Raw genomic sequence first — 22,023 nt, 5'->3', positions numbered from 1 at the left:
CGGGAGGAAGGCGCATGGAGGCGCGGAGGTTGGCTCACGGAGGCCGAGGGGGAAGGCACAGCTGGCTTCAGGGTGGGCCGGGCCCAGGTGCTTGGAGGTCACTGAAGTCACTGAAGGATTGTAAGTCACAGAATCCGGTGACCAGGTTTTTGCCTTAGTGAGGAAACTCTTTCGTGCAAGACCAAGTGCCGTCAGAGGCCAAGGGTCCGAAGCAGGAAAAACGGTGGGCGGGAAGAGAGAAGGGGTTATCTTTAGAGGTCGGCCCTGGAGGCCTCCCAGGTGGCCCGCGCCCCACTCACTGAGACAGAGATTACGGGCTGGGCTGTGGGAAGAGTTATGAGGTAATGAGTTCAATGCAGACGTACTAGTTTTGACAGACTTACGGGCTATCCAGAGGAAGGTGCTCACCTGGTAGATAGAAATCTGGCTCTGGGGCTCAGGAGGAGCCTGGCTGAAGAGTAGTTTAGAGAACATCACCCCCTAGTCATAGCAGAAGCTGTGAGACGTCTGCTCTAGTGAGTACCCAGTATCTCTTGGGCGTGGGTGCTGGCTAAGCTGGCGTGAGCCCCGCCCCACCACCACCATGGATCATAGCTGAACTCCAGACGGAACAAGGAGCAACTACCTGCCAAGGTATAAGAGCAGGAGGCTGAACAGTCAAACCTTGAATAATGACTCAGAAAGGGGATGAGTTTCTTATTTCCCTTGTCTTCCTAGGAGTCCCAATTTTGAAACACGGAGTGGGGGGTGGATCACACATGTGGTTGGGGGATGCGGAAAGTGGAAACTTCAGGAGAAGACCCTAGAGTTAGCCAGAGGACCTGGACCAGGCTGCCCTGCTTGAGGAAGGCTGTTTCTCTCTCTCTCTTTCTCCCTACCGTAGTCCATGTTGTGAAGGTGCACAGCCATGGGCCTGCACTACTAGTCCAGCGGCAGACAGTCCCTAAAACCCCAAGAGAAGGCTAGCTTTCTGACCGAAGGTACCAGAAAAAGGGGCCCCTAGTGTCTGAAGATTGTAGGCGAAATCCCTGTTAATTCTTCCATCTCTTTTCTCTGGCTGCTTTGCCCTAAAGATGGCTCCAGTTGCACGAAGCACAACAGCGGGGGGTGGGGGGGGGGGGTTGCTGAAACCTGTCTTTCTGAGAGAAAGCTGTTTCTGGTCATAGGAGCTTTGAAGGGGGTCCGTAATTCTGCATATGAACTAATGAAATGATTCAAGTCCTGGGATCACCCCTGAGCTCTCCATGCATGGGGAAGATCCAAAAAAGCACACAGCATAAGCATCAAGAACTGAACTACCATATAAACCACCACCTACATCCCAGCATAGCCTGAGTGGGGTTTGTGTGGGGCAGACATGAAGAAGCATAGCACAGGCTTTGAGAATGGACCCAATGCTGGAACTAGAGCCCACAGAAGGCCAAACAGAATTTACAGTGTGAACCTAACCAGGCCGATGGCATGCCAAGAAAAAAAAAAAACAACATTCCTCAGAGTTTTAACAGGATACTGAGTCTCACAACATAGCACAATAAAAACAATCCCAAATTAACCAACATATAAAACCAACAAATAAATAAATGAAAAAACTCTACAATCCCCAAACAGGCAGATCTGACCAATTCTCAAGGGAAAAGACAACCAGCAAATGCTGACCCTAAGATGACCCAGACATTGAAATTATCAGACAGAGAGGGCAGGCATTGTCACAGGCATTTCCATTCCATTTACAGTATTTTCTTTCCTGTGAACCTGGTACGGATACAATAAGGACAAGCAGGAGTACCGATTAGGATGGGTGACTGCCTCAGACTCATCATTTAAGAGGTTCATTGTCCTTTCCCAAACAGTGCAAAGAACTAAGATTCTACAACAGAACACTGCCATTTAGTGGCTTACTTAAATCAGGTGAATTGCAGAACCAGCTGAATAAAACTAGACTTGTCATATTCTAGTGCCCGGGTCTGCAAATGTTTTCTGTCAAGAGCCAGAGAGTATTTTTGGCTTGGCGAGCCAAGAGGCAAATCAAAGGTATTAGGTAGGTAGATTTACGGTGAGAGACTTCTGACCCGCTTGACCCCAACTGCCTGGACCAGGCCATCTGGGATCCAGGAGAGACATACTTGAGATCAAAAGCCACCAGACTGAAGAAGAGGGTCCTGGTGGGTCAGGCCGGCAGATGGTGGTGGGGGGGGTACCCCAGGGCAGTTTTGCTTTTTGCCACACCCCCAGATCCCGATGTGTCCTCCTCTCCTCCCGAGAGCCAAGCAGTTTCAATTTGGTCAGCTTGCTGGAGGCTAAGCGAGTCCTGAGTTGCTACCTGCAATCCTATAGCTGGGCGCCTGGGAAGAGCCAGCAGTCACCAGTGTGTAAGCTGCTACCAGCACAGGCCCTGGGCAGCAACTCTGGGCACAGAGGAGGAAACGGGGACGGAGGGGGCGCCCTGCTTGATCTCTAGGCCTGCCGCTGCTGGCCTTCTCCATCTGTGCCTGGCCTTACAAAAACAGATGGGCTGGATTTGGCCCACAGGCTCTAAGTGTGCCGGTCCCTGTTCTTCTGCCTCTAAAACCTTCAAAGATAAGCTTCAAGGACAACCTTATGAAATGTGAACAGCACAGAATTTCTTTATCAAAATATAAGGTTTCAATACAATATTCCTTTTTACGCTCCCATAATTTAAAAAGAGGTTATGAAAAACACTTTCCATCAAGCCCTCCCTCCTTGAAGTTCACTATCAGTAGTCGGAAATGTGAACGCGGATTTTCTAGGACCTTTTCCTGAGTCACGAAGGTGTCGCTCCTGCAAACAGAAAGCGTTAAAACAGGCTGGTTAAACTGTAGGACTTTTCTGAGAACTCATGGCTTTTCCTACCTCAGAGCTGAGAACTGGAAGCAGACGAGACAGAATTTGTCAATACGGATCGAAGCAAGTCCTGAGAAGGGGAGAGCAAAGGTACCACTTGTCATGACATCTCCGATTCGTGAGACCTACCCTGATAAATCTTCTCATCTTCATCAGTCACGTAGGCATTGGCTCCCCAGATCACCATCTTGTTGATGAACGATGGATATTTTGCAGCTGCAATAAGAGATGTAATGCCGCCATCACTCCAGCCCAGCAGGGACACCTTCTTAAACTTCAGCGTCTGCGAGGAATACAGTGAAATGCACATAGCACAGCTGATTGCTCCTCTCTGCTAAAAGAATCCCATAACTGACAGTTGTCAAAATCAATACAGCTGTGAGGTTTGGAGCAGTTGTTGGTAATTAAAGAAAAATCCTAGAATCCACCATTTGATGACGCAAATGTTTTTTTCTCCATTAGTTTTGGTGTAAATCTAAGTGTCGTAAAATCCTAAGTACCTCTGAAACTAATAATGCAGTATATGTTCATTAAATTGAATTAAAAAAAAAAACCCTAAGTATCTAGTATTGTTTTGAATTAATGAGGGAACTACATCTTCTGGTTGGACAGACTCTGGAAACAGTGGCGATCAGCTGTCCTTGGAAATGACAAGTAACATGTGCATGCACACCCACGCCTGAGCGAAGGCTTTGAGAATAGTAATGCAGATTAGAGAGGGAAACTTGATATTTACTGGATGGAATGAAGTCACCACATCTGATAAAACCACTGACTGCAACTGTGGGAAGAACGGGCTGGAGGAGAATGGTGTCACGGGGAGGTTATGTTAGTCCTTAAATCAACCAGGCTCTGAAAACATGTTAGGGAAACTGAACAAAGATGACATCGGAGAGATGCTGCCTAGAAGTAAAAACAGAATGACCTGGAATTTGAAAGATTTAACAAATATCAGTTCAAGATACTGATGGGACTATACATGGCTGTAAGTAGCATGGATAATAATTTGGCACTATCTTGTAAAAGGAACATTTGCATCTTCTATAACCCAGCAACATCCCCTAGATATGTATGGAACTCCTGCACCTGTGCATCAGGAGACAGGTCCAGGGGTGTCCACACCAACACTGTTTATAAAAGAACTAAAATGTCCATGGACAAAACAATGTTCACTGCACTGCTATTTCTAATAACAAAAAAAGGCAACTTAAAAATTTGATTATCTACCATTAGAGAGAGGTGAAATAAAACAGTACATCCCTACAATGGAATACTGTGTGACTATTTTAAGACTTACATAAACTTATTATTTATTAACATGGAAGTATCTCCTTGACAAATTGTTCAAAGAACAGTAGTTTGGAAAAACATTATGTATAAGTATGATGCCATCAATACAAAACTGTGTATTTATATATGAAATAAGATTGGCTGGAGGGGAACCCTCTTGCACTGTTGGTGGGAATGCAAGCTGGTGCAGCCACTCCGGAAAAAAGTATGGAGGTTCCTCAAAAAGTTAAAAATAGAACTACCCTACCATCCAGCAATTGCACTACTAGGTATTTATCTAAAGGATACAAACATAGTGATTCAAAGGGGCACATGCACCCCAATGTTTATAGCAGCAATGTCCACAATTGCCAAAATATGAAAAGAACCCAGATGTCTATCAATGGATGAATGGATAAAGAAGATGTGGCCTAAATATACAATGAAAGATCACTCAGCCATCAAAAATAATGAAATCTTGCCATTTGCAATGACATGGATGAAACTAGAGGGTATTATGCGAAGTGAAGTAAGTCAGAGAAAGACAAATACCATATGATCTCACTCATATGTGGAAGTTAAGAAACAAAACAGATCAACATAGGCGAAGGGAAGGAAAAATAAAATAAGATGAAAGCAGAGAGGGAAGCAAACCATAAGAGATGTTAACTCTAGGAAACAAACTGAGGGTTGCTGGAGGGGAGGTGGGTGGGGGGATAAGGTAACTGGGTGATGGGCATTAAGGAGAGCATTTGATGTAATGAGCACTGGGTGTTATATGCAACTGATGAATCACTAAATTCTACCCCTGAAACTAATAATACACTATATGTTAACTAAATTGGAAAAAAAAAAAAAAAGATGGGCTGGGAAGGCAGAGTCTCAAAGTCATAGCAGCAGTATCTCTAAATAGTTGGATTGTGAGATATTTCTACTTCCTAATTCATACCTATTTGAACTCCCTGAATTGTCTGTAGGAATTACACAGTATTACCCTTAAAGAAATAAAAAAACACAAAAACAAAATAGATGAAGACAGGCCCAGCCATCCTCCCTTCTCTGGGCTCTTCCCTAAGAGACCCACCTTCATCAAATCAACAGCATCTTTTGCATCCCTTTCAAAAAAGTCCACTGGAAAATCTCGATCTGGGGGTCTGGAGTGTCCATACCCTCGAGGATCCCACGCAACCACTGTGAAGAGCTTCTTATTTAGGTTCTTAATCTGGGGTCCAAAATCAGTCTCTCCACTTCCTAAAAAAAGCCACTCAGTTACCCTCAGGTGAATGATTTCATTATTTCAAGCAAATTACAGTAAAAGCAGAAACAACTACAATTTTAAAACAAACTAACTAGTTTCTACTCGAAGTTAGACAGCAGGATGCAGTCAGCAAAGTAGCCTTGTGATGATAAATAAAATCCATTTACCGGGAGGCTGACTTCCTTTCCTGGTGTTCAGACCTGCCTTTTGTCTCCTCCTAGTGGCTACTTTGAGGATTCATTTGGTCCTGTATTACTACTTTTGATACTTTCCCAGTTAATCTTCCTTAAAAAAATTTTCTTTTAATTTAAAAAAAGGAATTCATGAAACTGCATAGAAATTGACTTACTGATATGATATGTTTCTGGGTGATTTTTTCTTTCTTTCTAAAAAGTGACTGTTACAAATGAGAGATATCTCAATATTATCTGTCAACAAATTTATGAGATTTGGTCCAAGTTATTCAAAGTAGAATTCTAAATTCCCAGGTGTTTTTTTTTTTTTGTCTTTAAGGTTTTACTTATTTATTTGACAGAGAGAGACACAGCGAGAGAGGGAACACAAGCAGGGACAGCGGGAGAGGGAGAAGAAGGCTTCCTGCTGAGCAGGGAGCCCGATGCGGGGCTCGATGCGGGGCTCGATCCCAGGACCCTGGGATCATGACCTGAGCCGAAGGCAGATGCTTAACAACTGAGCCACCCAGGTGCCCCAAATTCCCAGGTGTTTTCTACTAGGCTAATGTGAACAGCCCTGGAGATTTTATTTTCTGGTTATAAGTGAACACCAGAACACTCAACTAAAACTCTAAAATGAGGGGGAGGGCACGGTGTGGAGGGAAGAAATCAGATTAGCTTGTTTCAAACAGCAGCATGGTAACAAGCAGAACCACATTCTTGAGCCTGTAGTGGAACTGACTGGCAGTTCCCAGCCTGCCCACGAGGTCACGGCCACTGTGCGCACACACCTACTGCATGTGGCCCGGAAGGCCAGACTCTCAAGGAGCCCAGTCCAGGAGCAAGTCCGCATTTAGTTTTTAAAGTCCGCTTAGTTTCTAAGGGCTTGTAGCTCAGGCCACCTAAACATCTTGCTTGATAAACTAGCTATTATTACAAAATGTTTTTTAAGATGGTACAGGATCATTTAACATTATCAAGGACCACCATTCTTCCTGGGAAGATCTACCTTTCTCACCATCAGGTAAATCATTCAGAAAACCTAAGGCAAAAATATAAATGGAGGGGTGCCCAGGTGGTTCAGTTAGTTTAGCATCCAACTCTGGATCTCAGCTCAGGTCTTTTTTTTTTTTTTTTAAGACTTTATTTATTTATTTGAGAGAGAGAATGAGAGCATGAGATGGGGATGGGTCACAGGAAGAAGCAGACTCCCTGCCGAGCAGGGAGCCCGATGCGGGGCTTGATCCCAGGACTCCAGGATCATGACCTGAGCCAAAGGCAGCTGCTTAACCGACTGAGCCACTCAGGCATCCCTCAGCTCAGGTCTTGACCTCAGGGTTGTGAGATCGAGTCCCGTGCTGGGTTCCACGCTGGGCATGGAGCCTACTTAAAAAAACTTATATATATGTGTATATAATGTGTAATATATATATTGTATATATATGTTTTTTGCACATATATATGTTTTTTACACACACACACACATATATATGTGTATATAAGTTTGGAAAGGCATTTTAGCATTTTACTTTTAGAAGAAAAAAAATCATAAGGAAATAGTATATATTGGTATTATTTAACTAAATTAAAACAATACTAAAATCCTTAAAACCAAATTTGAGTGTCCTGGGATCACTGGACATTATTGCCCTGGGCTGTCTACATGTAAATTACTTATCTGAAAGATAAAATTGGGATCCAGTCGGCTTTACTATGCTCCATTCATGCCAATCTAATTTTGACTTCCAAAAAGGCTTTAAATTAAGTCTTGTTCTTAGCTCGTATTTTAATTGAGCATGTAATCAACTGCAACAGGGTGATCAATCCATCTTCCAGCACTGGAAGTCTTGCATCCTGGAACCCCTCAATTCCAGGCACACTGGGATGGTTGGTCAGTAGCTCGTCTCCTGCCTTTATCTATCCTTCTGCCCACACCCCTTTCCTTGACCCCTGTCATCCTCCCAAATTGTAGGTAACTACACAGTATAACTCTATGAGAAAAAAAAAAAAAACCTGGGTATTTAAAGGAATAAAGAATACATATAGTAGAAAGTTATCCTTCTTTCCTGAATCACTTAAATTTGTAGCAAATATTAAAGCATTTAGCAAAGCACTAAAATTAATAATCAATATTTGGCATCTAATAATGTGAATGCATCATAGACTACACAGCATGCAAATTCCATTAAAAACTTCCAGACCCAACATTCCAGGAAGCAGCAGGACTGCATGCTCTCCCTCTCCAGCCTGCTGATAATGCAAATGGACACCATTCACAGCCACTTTGGCAGAGGTTACGGAGGTGCTGAAAGAGAAAAACCCCACCCCCAAAGAATGATTACTAAGCAGTACAAACGTAGTATGACCAAACTGCCCTTTTATACACCCGAGTCAACTCCAGTACCCTCCTCAGGCTTCTTGGATTCCTTTGAGTTGTGCTTAAGTTTTCCAAACCTAAAAGGGGACCGCTTACTAGACTGCAGATCTGAACTGTGCCTTCATGTTTGAATATCCTACAGTGCCAGCCCAGGGCTTACCCTACAAAAGTACTGAGAAGTTAATGAAATCAATGGCCATACACCCCCAAGGGCACATACCTGGTGAGCTGGAAGCCAGTAGTGCCAAGGTGCAGGCTGACACAAGAGCTTCACACAATGACATGCGAGGGTGAGCAACCAGGACACAGAGCCTGGAGCCACTTGTCAGGACCTTAGCAGATCTAGAGGGGCGACCTGGGCCTTCAGCTGCACTGGCGGTGTCCCTAAGGGTGAGGCTGGTCTCAGGAGTCCTCAGAAAAGGCCTTGGTCCCTAGGCAGTCCTTTAGGCACATGGCTTCTCATGTTGTCTGGCCAGCCGCAGAAGGGCTCTTGGCAGGAACGCCTGTCTGCACTGCTATGGCCAGCCTGGTTTTTAATACGTTGAAGTATTTGTGTTGTTAAACGTGCAGGTCCATTAGCTTCAAGAGCCCTCCCTGTGCTGCTGACCTTCCTTGGCCCAACACCTCTCATGACACAGCACCTAACTGGACATGTTGGCACAGCAGAGTGCCTCGGGCAGGACTTCTGCCCTATCTGTTCTGCCTGATGCTTGCGCCAACCATATCAAGGGTCCTGCTCGGATGAAACTCTCCTCTGTGGCTCTTCCAGAAGCTCCAGAATGACTGTGTGGGGATACACAGCAATAAGCACATACAAGCCTCCTGCATCAGGCTCTAACAGCCTCCCCACTAATTTCCCAGGTGGCTGGGTGACCTGCGGAAGGGACATTTTGGCACACCAGGACAGATGCTGGAAGGAGGTGCTCCTCTGCTCCCGGCAGAATGTTAAGGAATTTAAATTAACCACTGCCCCCCTTTTTCTTTACATAATCTCTACCCCTATTACCTCTCTGCAATTAGTCAAAATGGCTTATGGAAATGAAGCGTTTTTTTAAAAAATGAGGTCCTTGGCACCTGGGTGGCTCAGTTGGTTAGGTGTCTCCCGGGGTCCTGGGATCGAGCCCCGTATAGGGCTCCCTGCTCAGTGGGGAGCCTGTTTCTCCCTCTCCCTCTGCCCCCCACCCCCCACTCATGCTCTCTCAAATAAATAAAAATCTTTTTTTAAAAAATGAGGTCCTCTTTCCTCTTTGGTTTCCTCTTGTCACCAATTTCAAATGAGAATGCAGAAACGAATGTGTTGAATGCAGGTACATTAAGTCTTAACACAATTTCTGCAAAAATGACAGAATTGGGTGGTAATAAAGCCTGACCTAACTATAAGCTCCTTATCTATAGAAAGTCACGAGGAGCAAAAATAAAACCACTGAGCAAGAGTGGTATCATACGGACACTGCCAAGTCCTATTCTTTGGAGTCATTCATTTTGATTGTTAAGGTGCCTCTAGGATCCAGATAAAGGCAAATAATACTCTGGTAATAAAGATTCATTTCCGCAAACATTTATTGACATATTTATTTTTGCCCACAATCTAGCAGGAGACAAGATAAAGAGATAAGAGATTGGAAGGTTATGACTGAGGCCAGGAGCACAAGGAGCACGGCTGGAACTTGTTAGTAGGATTTCCCATATTCACCACACAGGAATGAGGCAGCTCCTAACTAGAGATGACCAGCATACGCACGGCTCATGTTAATGATGATGTGTACCTTTATTATACCTCATGCCCTGAAGATTTTTGAGGGGCTCCCTTCCTTGAAGCATTCAAGGACATGCTTGTAAGAATCATTTTGTGCAGTGAGGATGTCACATACAAAGAGAGGAACCCCACTCCCCACAGCATCCTTCTCAATGTCCAAGACAGTGGGTTTTCGTGGCTGGGTGTTGCTGACTCTCGCTGTCTGCAACTCTTCAGGGGCCCCAGGCGTCCTTTCCTTCAGCTTTCATGATCATTCCCAAGTCTCTTCTGCAAAAAACCTCTACTTCCCTTTGCGCTTTGCTGTATTTGTGTTTTGGTTCCCCACTCCAAACTTTTTTCCCCATTAACCCTATCCCATCTTTTGGTTGCCCAAGATGAAGGTAAAAACAAAACCATGTAGTCTAGAATTTAGCATAATGGGAGCTCAATGTCAGGGCAGGGTTACTAAGGCAGAAGACTTTGAAGATGGTTTTAGAGAGAGACAGAGACCATCCTGCGTTGAGTAGAGGTATCTGGAGAAGAGTGAAAAAAGTAGCATTTGAATTGAACTTCCAAGAGACATAAAATTTAAAAAAAAACAAAAAACAATGTGGTGGGGAGGGTGCTTCTAGAAGAAATAGCATGATCAAAGGCCTGGGAGCAAGGGAGGTCCTTGGCACCTGGGTGATTCAGTCGGTTAAGTGTCTGCCTTCAGTTCAGGTCATGATCCCAGGGTCCTGGGATCCAGCCCCGTATAGGGTTCCCTGCTCAGTGGGAGGGACAAGGCAGTGTTCAGCCTGGCAGGAGTGTGGGGGCAAAAAGGGAGCAAGGTTTGGGCTGAATGCTGAGGGGGTCTGCAGCAAGGCTAAAGGGAAAGAAGATGACCCCGGTGCCTTGTCATCAACATCCTATGTGTCCCCACACCAGAGGTTCCTGCCACTATCACATCAGCCCACCCCTTGGGGTTAATGGAGGCTGCCAAAAATCCCTTATCAATCTTCAGGTTGGGGAAACAGGACAGAGAACTGTTTTTGAACAAAAGTAAATCAAAGCAAATCAATTTCAAATGTAAGAAAAAAAATTTTATTAAAAAAATAAAGTTATTGAATGAAAAAAAGTTATTGAAACATTTACTGAATGATTCATATATCATCAATAGAAGACCACTGAAATGAGTAAAGCATTCTTTTCTCCAGCTTAGCAAGGGACTCTTAAGACAGTAGTTCAAGCCTCATTATGTGTCTGTTGAAAGAAAACTGGGCTGTGGAGAGACCAGGCCTTCAATGGCCCTGAAATGTGCATATTACTTGAGCCACAATCAAGATACCAAATTTCCCAAACTCTCACACAGGAAAGAGGATAGAAAACTTCAGAAAATTTAAAGACCAAAAATGAATCTTTCCTTTGGGGTGTCCATCCGTCTTTAGCACCACTTTCTCCCTGCTAATAATCACTTCACTTCTCTAACCCACGTGTTCTTAAGCAGGTATGCTTGTTAGAATCACCTGTGGAGAGTTAAAAATATACCTGCCTAGGACAATCCTGGGAGACTATCACTCAATGATTGGGGTAGAGCCCTGGCATGTGCTTTCTTTTCTCTCCCTTCCTTCCTTTCTCTTCCTTCCTTTCTCTCCCTTCCTCCCTTCCTTCCCTTTCTTCCTTTCCTTTCCTTTCATTTCCTTTTAAATATGGAACGCCTCACGAACTTGCATGTCATCCCTGCACAGGGGCCGTGCTAATCTCTGTGTCATTCCAATTTTAGTGTATGTGCTGCCAAAGTGAACATGCCCCTTTTTATGAGAGCATTTCCAGCTTCCCACTGTCTTAGTGGGAAGCTCAAATTTAGATTTAAATCATCTGGCATGCTTAAATCTCCAGATGCCCAGGGTGCAAAATCTCTGGGGTGGGACACAGGCATCTGTATTTTTTAAATTCCCTGAGAGATTCCAATATACAACCAAAGTTGAGAATGACTGTACTGAGTTAATTTCTTGTAGAAGAAAAAGAAAATCCTAACTCCCTATTAAAAACAGCCTGTAGGAAGGCATGCTCACCTAAAATTGCCTTACTTCAAATTTGTCCCTTTCTTTTTCGGGGAAGCTGGATAAGCAATTCTGTGAAAGGGGAAGGAGGTCACAAGCAATACAATGATAATAACTTCCTGATTGAGGGGGCTGAGCTGCTCCTTTCCAAGAAGGAAAGTTTCCTTCAAGAATCTAACAACTTGGGGAAAACAAACTAACATTTAGTTTCATTATTAAGCTAAATAATGAACTCTACTAAGAGCTTACTTATCTCATTTGTTTTGCTATGTGATGTACATACACTTACCCTAATTTTACCATTGAGAAACCTGAGGATTAGAGTTTCAAGACAACTTGCCCCAGTCACATTACTGGTAATGTCTGACATCAGCGCCTTTGGCATTTTGCCCTTTGCTTAGAAATAAAAATGGAGCCAATTAATACAATACATCCTCACTTTGAAAGTCCTACATATTCTCCGTATATCTGATGTTCAGCTATTTTTTTTTTTTTTTTTTGTATATTTTTTCCAAAGTAACCACTAGCTACAATAAAGTAGGAGCTACCCGTAGGGCTTGGAATTAAATGAATTTTGATGACTTACTTTGCATCTTTTACACACTGCATTACTAATCTGTATCAGTACTAATTGTAGCTACGAATTAGTGAATTCTTATTATATTCCAGGCCCTTTACATATATTGTCTCTAATCCTCAGAACAATTCTGCAAGGCACTAGGCTCGGAGAAGTTAAGTAACTTGCTCACATTTGTGCAGCTAGGAAGTGGCAATGCAGCCATGTAAACACCAGAATCCATGTTCTTTCTGTTAGGTCAAGGCTGAACAAAGTCTCCCAATGAGGCTCTGGCCCCAGGGCCCCACCCACCCTGACTGCCAGACAGAAAGAAGGTGGTGGCAGGTGCCAGGGGAAAGGAGTGTCTCTGATTCTCAGGCAGAGCAACCCAAGGTGAACTCAGAAGACATTTTTCTTCTGGCAAGTTGTTAGGTTTTTATTACTATTATTTTTTTTACCTGATCCTGGAACAAAGCAGTTTACAGATTACAAAATAAAAAAGAGCCAGGGTTCCAAATTACAGACAAAACAAGCTTTTGGAATACAACTCAAGTGTAGGCTGGGTACTGGCTGTTTTGAAACAAAGGTCTTAAAGTGGTCCTTTCACCTACTTATATTGGGCTGCAGCTTCATTTCAGGATCAACCAATACCACTGCTGGTTTTCTCTGATTACATGTAATATCAACTTGCAACTGCATTTACAAAATGGCAATTCAAAATCCAGAGAAACCTGTCTTTCAGAGATACTTTAGGAAGAATGATTTGCACTAAATGGATGAGGCCTTCCTGCAACCATTAAATAACCTATCTTAACTTGGGTATTGGTACATAGTAACCTCATTTCAATCTCTTTCTGCAAATAGGAAACTGGATAAATTGCCATTTTTCAATGTTTATTTATAGAGCTGTGAACATTGACCTATTTTTCCACCTATATTAAAATAGTCCTGAAAATCTAAAAGTTCTAAAATAATAATAAAAAAGAACTTAAATCAAATACGAAACTCAGGAACTAGTTAATCACAACATAAAAATTTAAAGCTGGTCAGATTTTTCCCTTCTCCTTCCAAATTAAATTTTCAAATGAGAAGTTTCCACATTGGATCAACTGAAGTTCTAAATGCCAGGTACCCATTTGGGATTTGACTTTCCCTAGTCATAAATGGAACTGACCCATCACCAGTTAATTGCATACATGCCCTGTGTACGTTTGTGTGTAAAGTCTACAGGTAGGTGTATAGGGAATAAAGTAGAGCAAGCCTCATGCTGCTCTAACCACATTTTCTGCTTAGTGTCTCTTGGGACCAAGGGCACCCATTTTTAAGACAGTAGGTCTGAGATTAATCTAGTTTTGTTTTTTTTTATCTCAAAGTATATGTGAGGATGGGGGATAGGGAGTCAGAAAAGAAAAAGGCAGATTCTTGGCCTTTCCGGCTACATCAGAACCTCAGAGTCAGGCCAAGACTTTGAATTTTCCCAGGTGCTCAGGATGGTCCTTTTGCACATTAAAGTTCAAAATCAGCAAAAACAAAACAACAACAACAAAAAAAAAACAAAGAAAAAAGACGACAACGCAGGGACTTCGGACCCGGGACCCGTGACTATAAGAGCTAACAGGTCACGGACATTCTCAGGCTGTTTTTTTGTTTTTTTTTTTTAATACAAGAAGCATGAGAGATCAGAGTCCTGAAGGTGTGAAGAGACTGGGCAGAGCAACGAATAAGAATGAAGAGTTTGGGATTCTAACCTCTGTCGTGAGAGTGTCTGTGGCTGAGAGCAAATTACGTTACCTCCCTGGATCTCTTTCGTCTGCACAATGAAGGGCTTGAACTCCATCACCCAAGTCCTTTAAGGCTCCAGAGTCACCGAACTGAAGCCGATGCATGGCTGAAGTGCTCAGTCCCGGAGTAGCAGAGGTGGAGGTTAGCCCCACCGCCTCCCGTGCACCCACGTCGCGCAGGCTCTAGGTCGCCGTGTAAGGGCAAGAAGGCGGAGACCTTGCGTCCACGGCCGCTACTCGCACCGCCCAGCCTGTCCCCCAGCTAGAGCGCTCCTCTCCCGCCGCCCCCCAGAGCGCGGACCTGGCCGCGCGGGCCCCCGGAGGGAAGCGGGCAGCATTACCCGAATGCGGCTGCAGGCCCGGCACGAGGGACCGGGTTCCCGGGCTTCAGAGCTGACAGGAGGATCCGCAGACGCCGCAAAACCGAGCTGTTTGGCGCCGCATCCATGATCACAGTGGCGCCCAGCCTCGGAGCGCGCCTGCGCCGGGATCCACCCACTGCCCCGGGAGGGCCGGGCAGCGCCGCAGGAGAACAAGCCGGCGCCTCGCCCCACCCGCTGCCGTAGGCCCGCTGGCTGAGTCTCTAGGAAACACGCATGCGCCGAGGGCCCGCTCCGCCGGGCTGCATGGGAACACGCATGCGCCGGGACTTCAGCCGGGAGATGAAGGCATTGGTCCCCTTCCGCCAGTCTACCGTTGTCAACGCTGAGGTGGTCGGCCGCGTAGCCCGCTGGGCTGTCTCTGACCCTTGACAGAACGGGACTTGGGGTCCCACGGGCACTGCAACACAGATCGTCTCCTCTCGGGGTGCCAGCTCTGGCTCACGAGGAGCACGTCCCAGTGGGCTCTGCCCCGCTCGTCGCCACGGTGACTGGTCCTTTCAAGGACTGGTCCCATCCGCCCATCTTTCAGGGAGTGGATGGTGAGGAGGGGCTCCGGAGGGATGGATGAGAGAAGGGGGGCTTCAGGCTGGCAGCCATCGGTGAGGTGAAATGCATTTGCTTCTAAGAATGATGGGATTAAAATTTACCTTCATACCATCTCACATCCATTGGTATAGCTATTGTCAACCAACCAACCAACCAACCAGAAAATAGTAAGTATTGGCGAGGATGTGGAGAAATTGGAACCGGTGCACCGCTGGTGGGAATGTAAAATGGTGCAGTGGCGGTGGAAAACAGCATGGTGGGTCCTTAAAAAATTACACCTAGAATTACCATAAGATCCAGCAATTCCACTTCTGGGTATATACCCTCAAGAATTGAAAACAGTGTCTCAAAGATATTTATACACCCATGGTCATAGCATTATTCACAACAGCCAAAAGGTGGAAAGCAACCCAAATGTCAATGAAGGGATGAAGGTATAAATGTGTATACATATAATAGAATATTGTTCTTTAAAAAGGATGGAAATTCTGACATACATCATAATAGGAACATTGGGACATTATACTAAGTGAATACGCCAGTCATAAAAGGACAAATACTGTATGATTTCATGTATATGAGGAGTAGGCAGATTCAAAGAGACAAAGTAGAAAGGTGGTTTGCCAAGGGATGCCGGAAGGGGAGAATGGGGAGTTAGTGTCTAATGGGGGCAGAGTTTCAGTTTTGTAAGATGAAAGGAGTTCTGGAGATGGAAATGGTGGTGGTAGCACAAGGATGTGAGTGTACTTAATGCCACTGAACTATCTCCTTAGAAGTTAAGATGGTAAGTTTTGTCTTTTATCACAAAATATCTTTCTTCTTCAGATCATATAATTGCAGCTTGCTAAAGATTATAAACATTACCTGCAATTCACAATTCAGTGGAGAAAAAACTACCGCTGTAATTCTGGCTACCACTCTGACTTAACTGGAAATAACTGGCAGATTTACGGTCACTGTTTAGCCTTGGCTCCAATTACCCAGGATAGCTGAGGCTTCCTTGCATATCACATTCTTCCTCTTCCATGAGACCCTTCTATTGTAAATAGTCCTATACACACAGTGCTTTTTAAAGTGTTACAGCCATGGAAAGTTCTGATACCTGCAGTATCCCCACTGGCCATTTGAGTTTCTTGAGCAGTAAAGGCAAGGCGGGCCTAAAAATGGATTATGCAAAGATATTCTCTCAACAGAAATGTGTCATATCAATTTCCTGCATAGAAGGAAAGAGAAATACATTTCAGCTGATTACTATCGTCTGACTTTCAGAAACCTTTGGTGGGTCAAGGTTTCCTTATTTTTTCCTGAGACGTTGATTTGGGATTTCTGGTCAAAGATCATGAGAGTAAAAATAATTGTACAATTTTAGTGTGTTATCCTACCGAGAAGCAGAAACGGTAGCACTGTGAGGCTTTAGGTTATTGGTGTCACAATTGATTTTTAAGTGCACAATTGAGAACTAGTCTTTTATGTATAACACTATTGTACAGTTTTAAAAATAACTGTGCTGGGCACCTTATGATGCATTATTTTGATCCTCACATCAACTTTATTGCCCTCTCTATTACTAGAAGAGAAAATTGAGGCTAAGAGAGGTTAGGAAGCAGGCCCTCCATACACAGCAAAGGAGTGGCAGACGAGAATTTAAGCCTGCTTGATTTCACAACCTGTACTTGGATTGTTATTTGTTACGGAATTCACTGGACTAGCATTAGGCCTTCAATGATTTCTTTGTAGTCATATTTCTAAAATCTTGACCACATAGACACCTAGTGTTTTGCTTTGTTCTTTTGTTGTTGTTGTTTCTTTCCTGACTTCAGTCCTTTGCAGTGAAATTGCACATTAACCCTGCCTGATTGCAATGGGTAAAAATCATTAATCTTTCACTTCCTGCCCCTAAAACCCTAAAACCTGATGGGTTAAATTTAAAATTTAAACCGCGGTGTTGTATTAAATTCAGTTTTGGCCGTTAGTGGATTTTTTTTTTTTTAATCCTACAACAACAGATGTGACTAAAAGAATCGATCTTGTTGACATGGTTATTCTTTTTTTTTTTTTTTTTTAAGATTTTATTCATTTGTCAGAGAGAGAGCGCACAAGCAGTGGGGCGGCAGGCAGGGGGAGAAGCAGGCTCTCCGCTGAGCAGGGAGCCGGATGCGGGACTCGATCCCAGGACCCTGGGATCATGACCTGAGCCGATGGCAGACGCTTAACGGACTGAGCCACCCAGGCATCCCGACATGGTTATTCTTGTATGGAGAGAAACCAATACTAAAATACTAACAATATCATCTACCACTGCACATTCTGGCAAGGAAGTTTTTACATAAAGTCAGGTTCAGCTTGTTTTCCATTGTAGTGTCACAGCCTGCTGCTGACACAAAACATTTTTATCTGCGATTGGCTAAGTCATTTATCTTAGTAACACCTAGTTTTATTCACATTATTATAAAAGCAAAACGTTTGTAAATAACACACATTAAAATGTACATCGCAATACTATTTAAAACATTTTCTGAGAAAGAAAAAACTATTCCTGAAGACCTAACTTCATATGATGGACCCCAAACAAATACTGTAACCACAGCAAGTGGAAAACCTGCTGATTTCACAAGCTGTAAGAGTTGGAAGTGGGCGTTATTTACAGTAGAAATCTTAGGGTCTTTTGCAGAACCAAGTATGATTTCTCATTTTGTAGTGCGTGCCATCTCACTTAATTGATTTTCTGCGCAATTGATTTTCTTGTATTGAAACTCTTCAGATACAAATTTGGCTCTTTTCAGTCCAGTTTTTAGAGAGTGGGAGCTGAAAGAAAGACTTCTGAACCATGTTTGAAGGACAGCGGGGCTGCAGGCTCTCAAGGCAGCGCATTTTCATCCTGAGAGCCAAAAAGCTGTCCAGAAGCTTCTCTTCTTTTTACTATCAGCTTCCTCTTGCCTGCTAATAGCAGGAGGGTGAAAGGGAGAGTACGTATAGGAAATGCCAACCTAAGTGGAGAAGCCCAAACGGTTTCATTTATACAAACACATCATTTCAGTTGCTTATATTTGAGGTACAAAATTTTATTTTTAAAAGTCCATTAAAAATACCATTTTTGCCTCTTAACATTGATCATTCAATTGCTTTGGAATTTAGAGAATTTAAACACTTAGGATAGAGGTACAAGGGATACATTTAGAAAAGCAATCATCCACCCACTCCTCTCTAGCAAAGCCTGGGACTCTTTCTCCATCCAATTTTTCTTTCGGTCTGTGTGATCTAATGCTATGTGGCAACTAAGTAGTGAGCCTAGATATGTGTGGGTAAGAGACTGAGGTTCATTACTTTGTAGCAGGGCTCTTCTCAGCGGGGGCACCTGTGTCCTTCCAGGGAACATTTGGCAATGTCTCGAGACATTTTGGCTTGTCCCAACTGGGGACAGGAGGAGGGGAGAATGGCACTACTCACATCTAGTGGGTAGAGGACACTTTCAGATATCCAGATCCTACAATGCTTGGGACAGCCCCCACAACAAAGAATTATCTGGCCCAAGATGCCAATAGTGCAGAAGTTGAGAAATTCTGTTTTACAGTCCCACTTCAGGTGTTGGGGTGTGTGTGTGTGTGTGTGTGTGTGTGTGTGTGTATCAGCTGGGGCTAGCAGGATTTTAGGATCACCAACCACAATACTGTTATCAGCCCACCAGACCCTAGAATCTGTTCTGACATCCAGAGTCACCATACTGCATCCTTCTCTCCCTCCTTCCTGGAAGGGCTGAGCACAATGACACACCCTCTCTGTTTGGCCACATGCAGGCAGTGATACTGGATGGGCTGCTTGCCTTCAGTCTTCTAGTCTTCTGGTTCCTTTCACTCATTCCTGAGTTTCAGGTGGGCTTTGAAAGGTCCAGTGTTAGAGGCACAATTATCAGACTTTGAAGCATCCTTTTTTTACATCACAGCAGCTCACAGAAAAAAATGAAAATATTTCTACAGTATCCTGGGGTAAGCTGAGGAAGCTGCTCAACAGTGATCAGCCCTGAAGCTCCAGTCACAGCCAGGTGTGAAGAGATCAATATTCCCTGCAACCTCTGCTGGGCACAGAGGTTGGGAAAGTACATAAAGTATCAGAATGCTAGGAAAGAACTTAAAAACTTCATCAAGAATTGATGTAGTCACCACAATTAGTAGCAATTCCTTGCAACAACCACCTGGAAAATTCTGATATTTTTGTTCTCTATTTTTTTTTTCTGTTTTAGTACTCCTTAAAATCCCTTCAGTTAATTTATGGAGTGGAGACTGCATGTAATTCTTGAAGCCTGTGGTGACTGACACAACATTTGATACTGAAGTTAACAGACCTTAGAGTTTTGGAATGAACTGTGGTTAGAATACCAAAAAAAAAACTAGTTGAAGAGAACTCACAATTTCACTGTACTTTGGTGATAACAGGAGCCTATGTGGAGAAGAGAGCATAAAATAAGAAAGTTGACTTTATGTCCCCTGAATTTTTTTTTCTCTTGCTGAAACAAAACTCCAGGAAATTAAATGAATGTCATTGTGGAAGGTTATGGAATGAACTGAAAGAAAATTATCTTCCTCAAATATCTCTCTCTCCCTTTCAAAACCCAATTAGGCTTCTTTTTGGAGTGGGTCTCAGCCATTAATAGGTCTTCCTGGTTAGTAGGTTGTTCGCTGTAGATTTCCTTCCCATTCTCCAGCTATGGAATGCAGGAGATTTTTATGCAGAGAACCTGTATCGGTGAGGAGAGAATTCTGAAGGATCTGAGGCAGCACACTTCCAGTGGGTTACTTACTAGGTGAGGAGATTACCTCATGCTGCCAAAGCCCCTTCTGGAGTTAGCTCTGGCTGATATGTACCAAATAGTTCAGGAGGTCTATTCTTGAACACTGGTAGAGCGCATAGGCCAGCTTTCCCACCGTGGCCCCCTTATTGCCTTCCCTCATCAGCCACTTTTGGAGCATCTGGTAAACCTTTTCTTTTAGTCCATCTCGCTCATAGTCATGGTCAATTTCCTCAATCTGAGGTTCAGTGAAGCCCAGCTTACGGGCACAGTTTTTCCATTGCTTTCCCAGATTTTCCCTGACTGGGTTCAGATGTTTATCAGTCAGACTAGTGATATTTTCTGCCAAACAGAAAAGAGAAGAAGGCATCAGGCTATATAACCCATTTGAACATTCTAGTTTCAAAAACCTGTATAAAGAATATCAGGAGACAGTAAAAAAGATAACTTATTAATTATAGAGTTGTTGACCCGTGAGGTGATACTTTACATGTCTGGAAGCCCATTTGGAATGTTTATGTGAGTACAATAGAGAACCTCTTCCTCTTAGCAGATACCTCTCCGAGCTACAGCTGATGGCATTGGGAATAAAAGCCTTGTTTGGCTACTAGGCTGTTCTATACAACCTTAGCCAGTGGCCCTGTTAATTTCAGACCTTCCTGATGTAAAGAGGGAAGAAAACACCATTTTTGTTCCTTTTGGCATTGTCTACTTATATCTGGCCAGAATCAAGGTCATTCAATTCCTGATCCCCTGCACCCTACAGTTCACTTTCCTCTTACTTAGGGAAACCAAGACCATCAAGTGCAAACTTGTTCAATTACAATGCCTTCCCTTATCTTTTAAGGAATGAGGTATCTACTTTTCAAGGTCTGTTTGGGACTCCTCTCTCCTTTACCCTAAGTGTTCTCTTCTCCTACAGCCACAGCCTCCCTTTCTACTGGTTCCTTCCTCTTAGGCCTTCATAAAAATAACAAAAAGAAACTAAAGTATAAAATCACCACCACACACATTTTCCTTGATCCTCATCCCAGCCCAATAAGCTGAATATAAGGAAAAAGACATCTCATTCCCCATGCCCATTCTTTCCTTAGCATCCCCCCTCCCCCCGCAACTCCCATTCTTTCCTTAGCTCCCCACAATGCATTTCTGTCATCACCACTGGATGTCAGCAGTCCAAAAACGTCCCAAATTTTGTCAACACCTCTCCGGGAGAGGGACCCTGGGTTTCATCAGATTCTCAAAGATACCTGTGTCACTCCAAGAGTTAGGAACCTCCTCTCTAAGGACTATTTTTCAAATGGATTAGGCCAGGGATTGGCAAACTATGGCCTCTGGGCCAAATCTGGCGTGCTGCCTGTTTTTGTAAAAAAAGTTTTACTGGAACACAGCCACGTACATATGTACATATTGTCTGTGGCTGCTATTGCATTACAATGTCAGGTGAGTAGTTGCAACAGAGACCTCAGGGCCAGTGAAACCTAAAATATTTACTATCTGGCACTTGACAGAAACATTTTGCCAGCGCTAGGGTTAATCATAAAGCTGCGTTCTTAAATCCCATTGTTTTGGCCTCATGCCTGTTTCCCAGGTTGTGTTTTGGGATTAATGTTATGAGCCTGCAGAGTGGAACCCTATAAGAGAAAGCTCTCTTGTTTTTATAACAGAGGTGCTGTTGAGGGCATAGTCTTCTATCTTTTCAGAATCCCTTTTGATGAAGACCTGAGGGACCTACCTCTCCTAGGTCTGAGTAGTGATATTGATCATGATGATGATGATGATGTGTTCAACACTTTCATAGATCTTACTATGTGTTAGGCAGTGTTCTAAGCTCTTTATACATATTGACTCATTTAATTTTCATAACAAATCTGTGAATTAGATATTGTAATTATCCCCATATTAAACATAAATAAACCACAAAGGAATTATACGGAAATTACAGAGACATTTTACAGAGAAAACATGGGGCAACTTTCAGGGAAAATAATTGGAAAAATTTCAGGATTCCACTCTATCCCTCTAAACAAGTAAGAAAGTTTCAGGTTGCTAGATGACAGGTCCTTAAAGGGCATCTTACCAAAGATATCTTGGTACTTAGAAGCTGGCTCTTCTTTCAAGTTTATGTCTGGTAGCACTGAACTCATTCCACTAATCTCCATATAATTATGGTCTCCAACCTGAATGCCAGCACTGTTGTATATGGTACATTTTGCAGACTCATCTGAATAGAGTGAAACACACAGGTAAGTATATCT

General features: G+C 43.5%; 2 protein-coding genes and 1 non-coding gene across 13 annotated transcripts in view; all 3 read right to left on the bottom strand.

The window, feature by feature from the left end:
- Nucleotides 1–14,614, bottom strand: part of BPHL (biphenyl hydrolase like) — a 36,561-nt gene extending 21,947 nt beyond the window's left edge. The window contains exons 1-4 of one of the 2 annotated variants that reach the window (XM_032424751.1): nucleotides 14,395–14,614; nucleotides 7,764–7,867; nucleotides 5,216–5,382; nucleotides 2,992–3,145 (exon numbers count right to left, since the gene is read on the bottom strand). In XM_032424751.1, the coding sequence (XP_032280642.1) occupies nucleotides 2,992–3,145; nucleotides 5,216–5,382; nucleotides 7,764–7,867; nucleotides 14,395–14,501 (532 nt within the window). In that variant the 5' untranslated portion in view covers nucleotides 14,502–14,614. Of the gene's footprint in view, nucleotides 1–2,991; nucleotides 3,146–5,215; nucleotides 5,383–7,763; nucleotides 7,868–14,063; nucleotides 14,350–14,394 lie in introns of those variants that run through there. The other variant, XM_032424752.1, reaches the window with a different exon arrangement.
- LOC116645062 lies at nucleotides 11,357–11,458 on the bottom strand. Its single transcript, XR_004301890.1, has one exon. It is a non-coding gene; the product is annotated as a U6 spliceosomal RNA (small nuclear RNA).
- A 2,558-nt stretch (nucleotides 14,615–17,172) lies between the features above and the next one.
- RIPK1 (receptor interacting serine/threonine kinase 1) overlaps nucleotides 17,173–22,023 on the bottom strand; it is a 74,823-nt gene continuing 69,972 nt past the window's right edge. For all 10 annotated transcript variants that reach the window (XM_032424647.1, XM_032424639.1, XM_032424640.1 and 7 more), the window contains 2 exons: nucleotides 21,846–21,989; nucleotides 17,173–20,107 (listed from right to left, as the gene is read on the bottom strand). In XM_032424647.1, coding sequence (XP_032280538.1) covers nucleotides 19,821–20,107; nucleotides 21,846–21,989 — 431 coding nt within the window. In that variant the 3' untranslated portion in view covers nucleotides 17,173–19,820. The remainder of the gene's footprint in view (nucleotides 20,108–21,845; nucleotides 21,990–22,023) is intronic.

This window comes from Phoca vitulina, unplaced genomic scaffold, assembly GCF_004348235.1.
Source record: "Phoca vitulina isolate PV1807 unplaced genomic scaffold, GSC_HSeal_1.0 scaffold31, whole genome shotgun sequence".
NCBI classification, from domain to species: Eukaryota; Metazoa; Chordata; class Mammalia; order Carnivora; family Phocidae; genus Phoca; species Phoca vitulina.
Note: the sequence above shows the minus strand (reverse complement) of the source record. Positions and strands in the feature narration are given on the sequence as shown.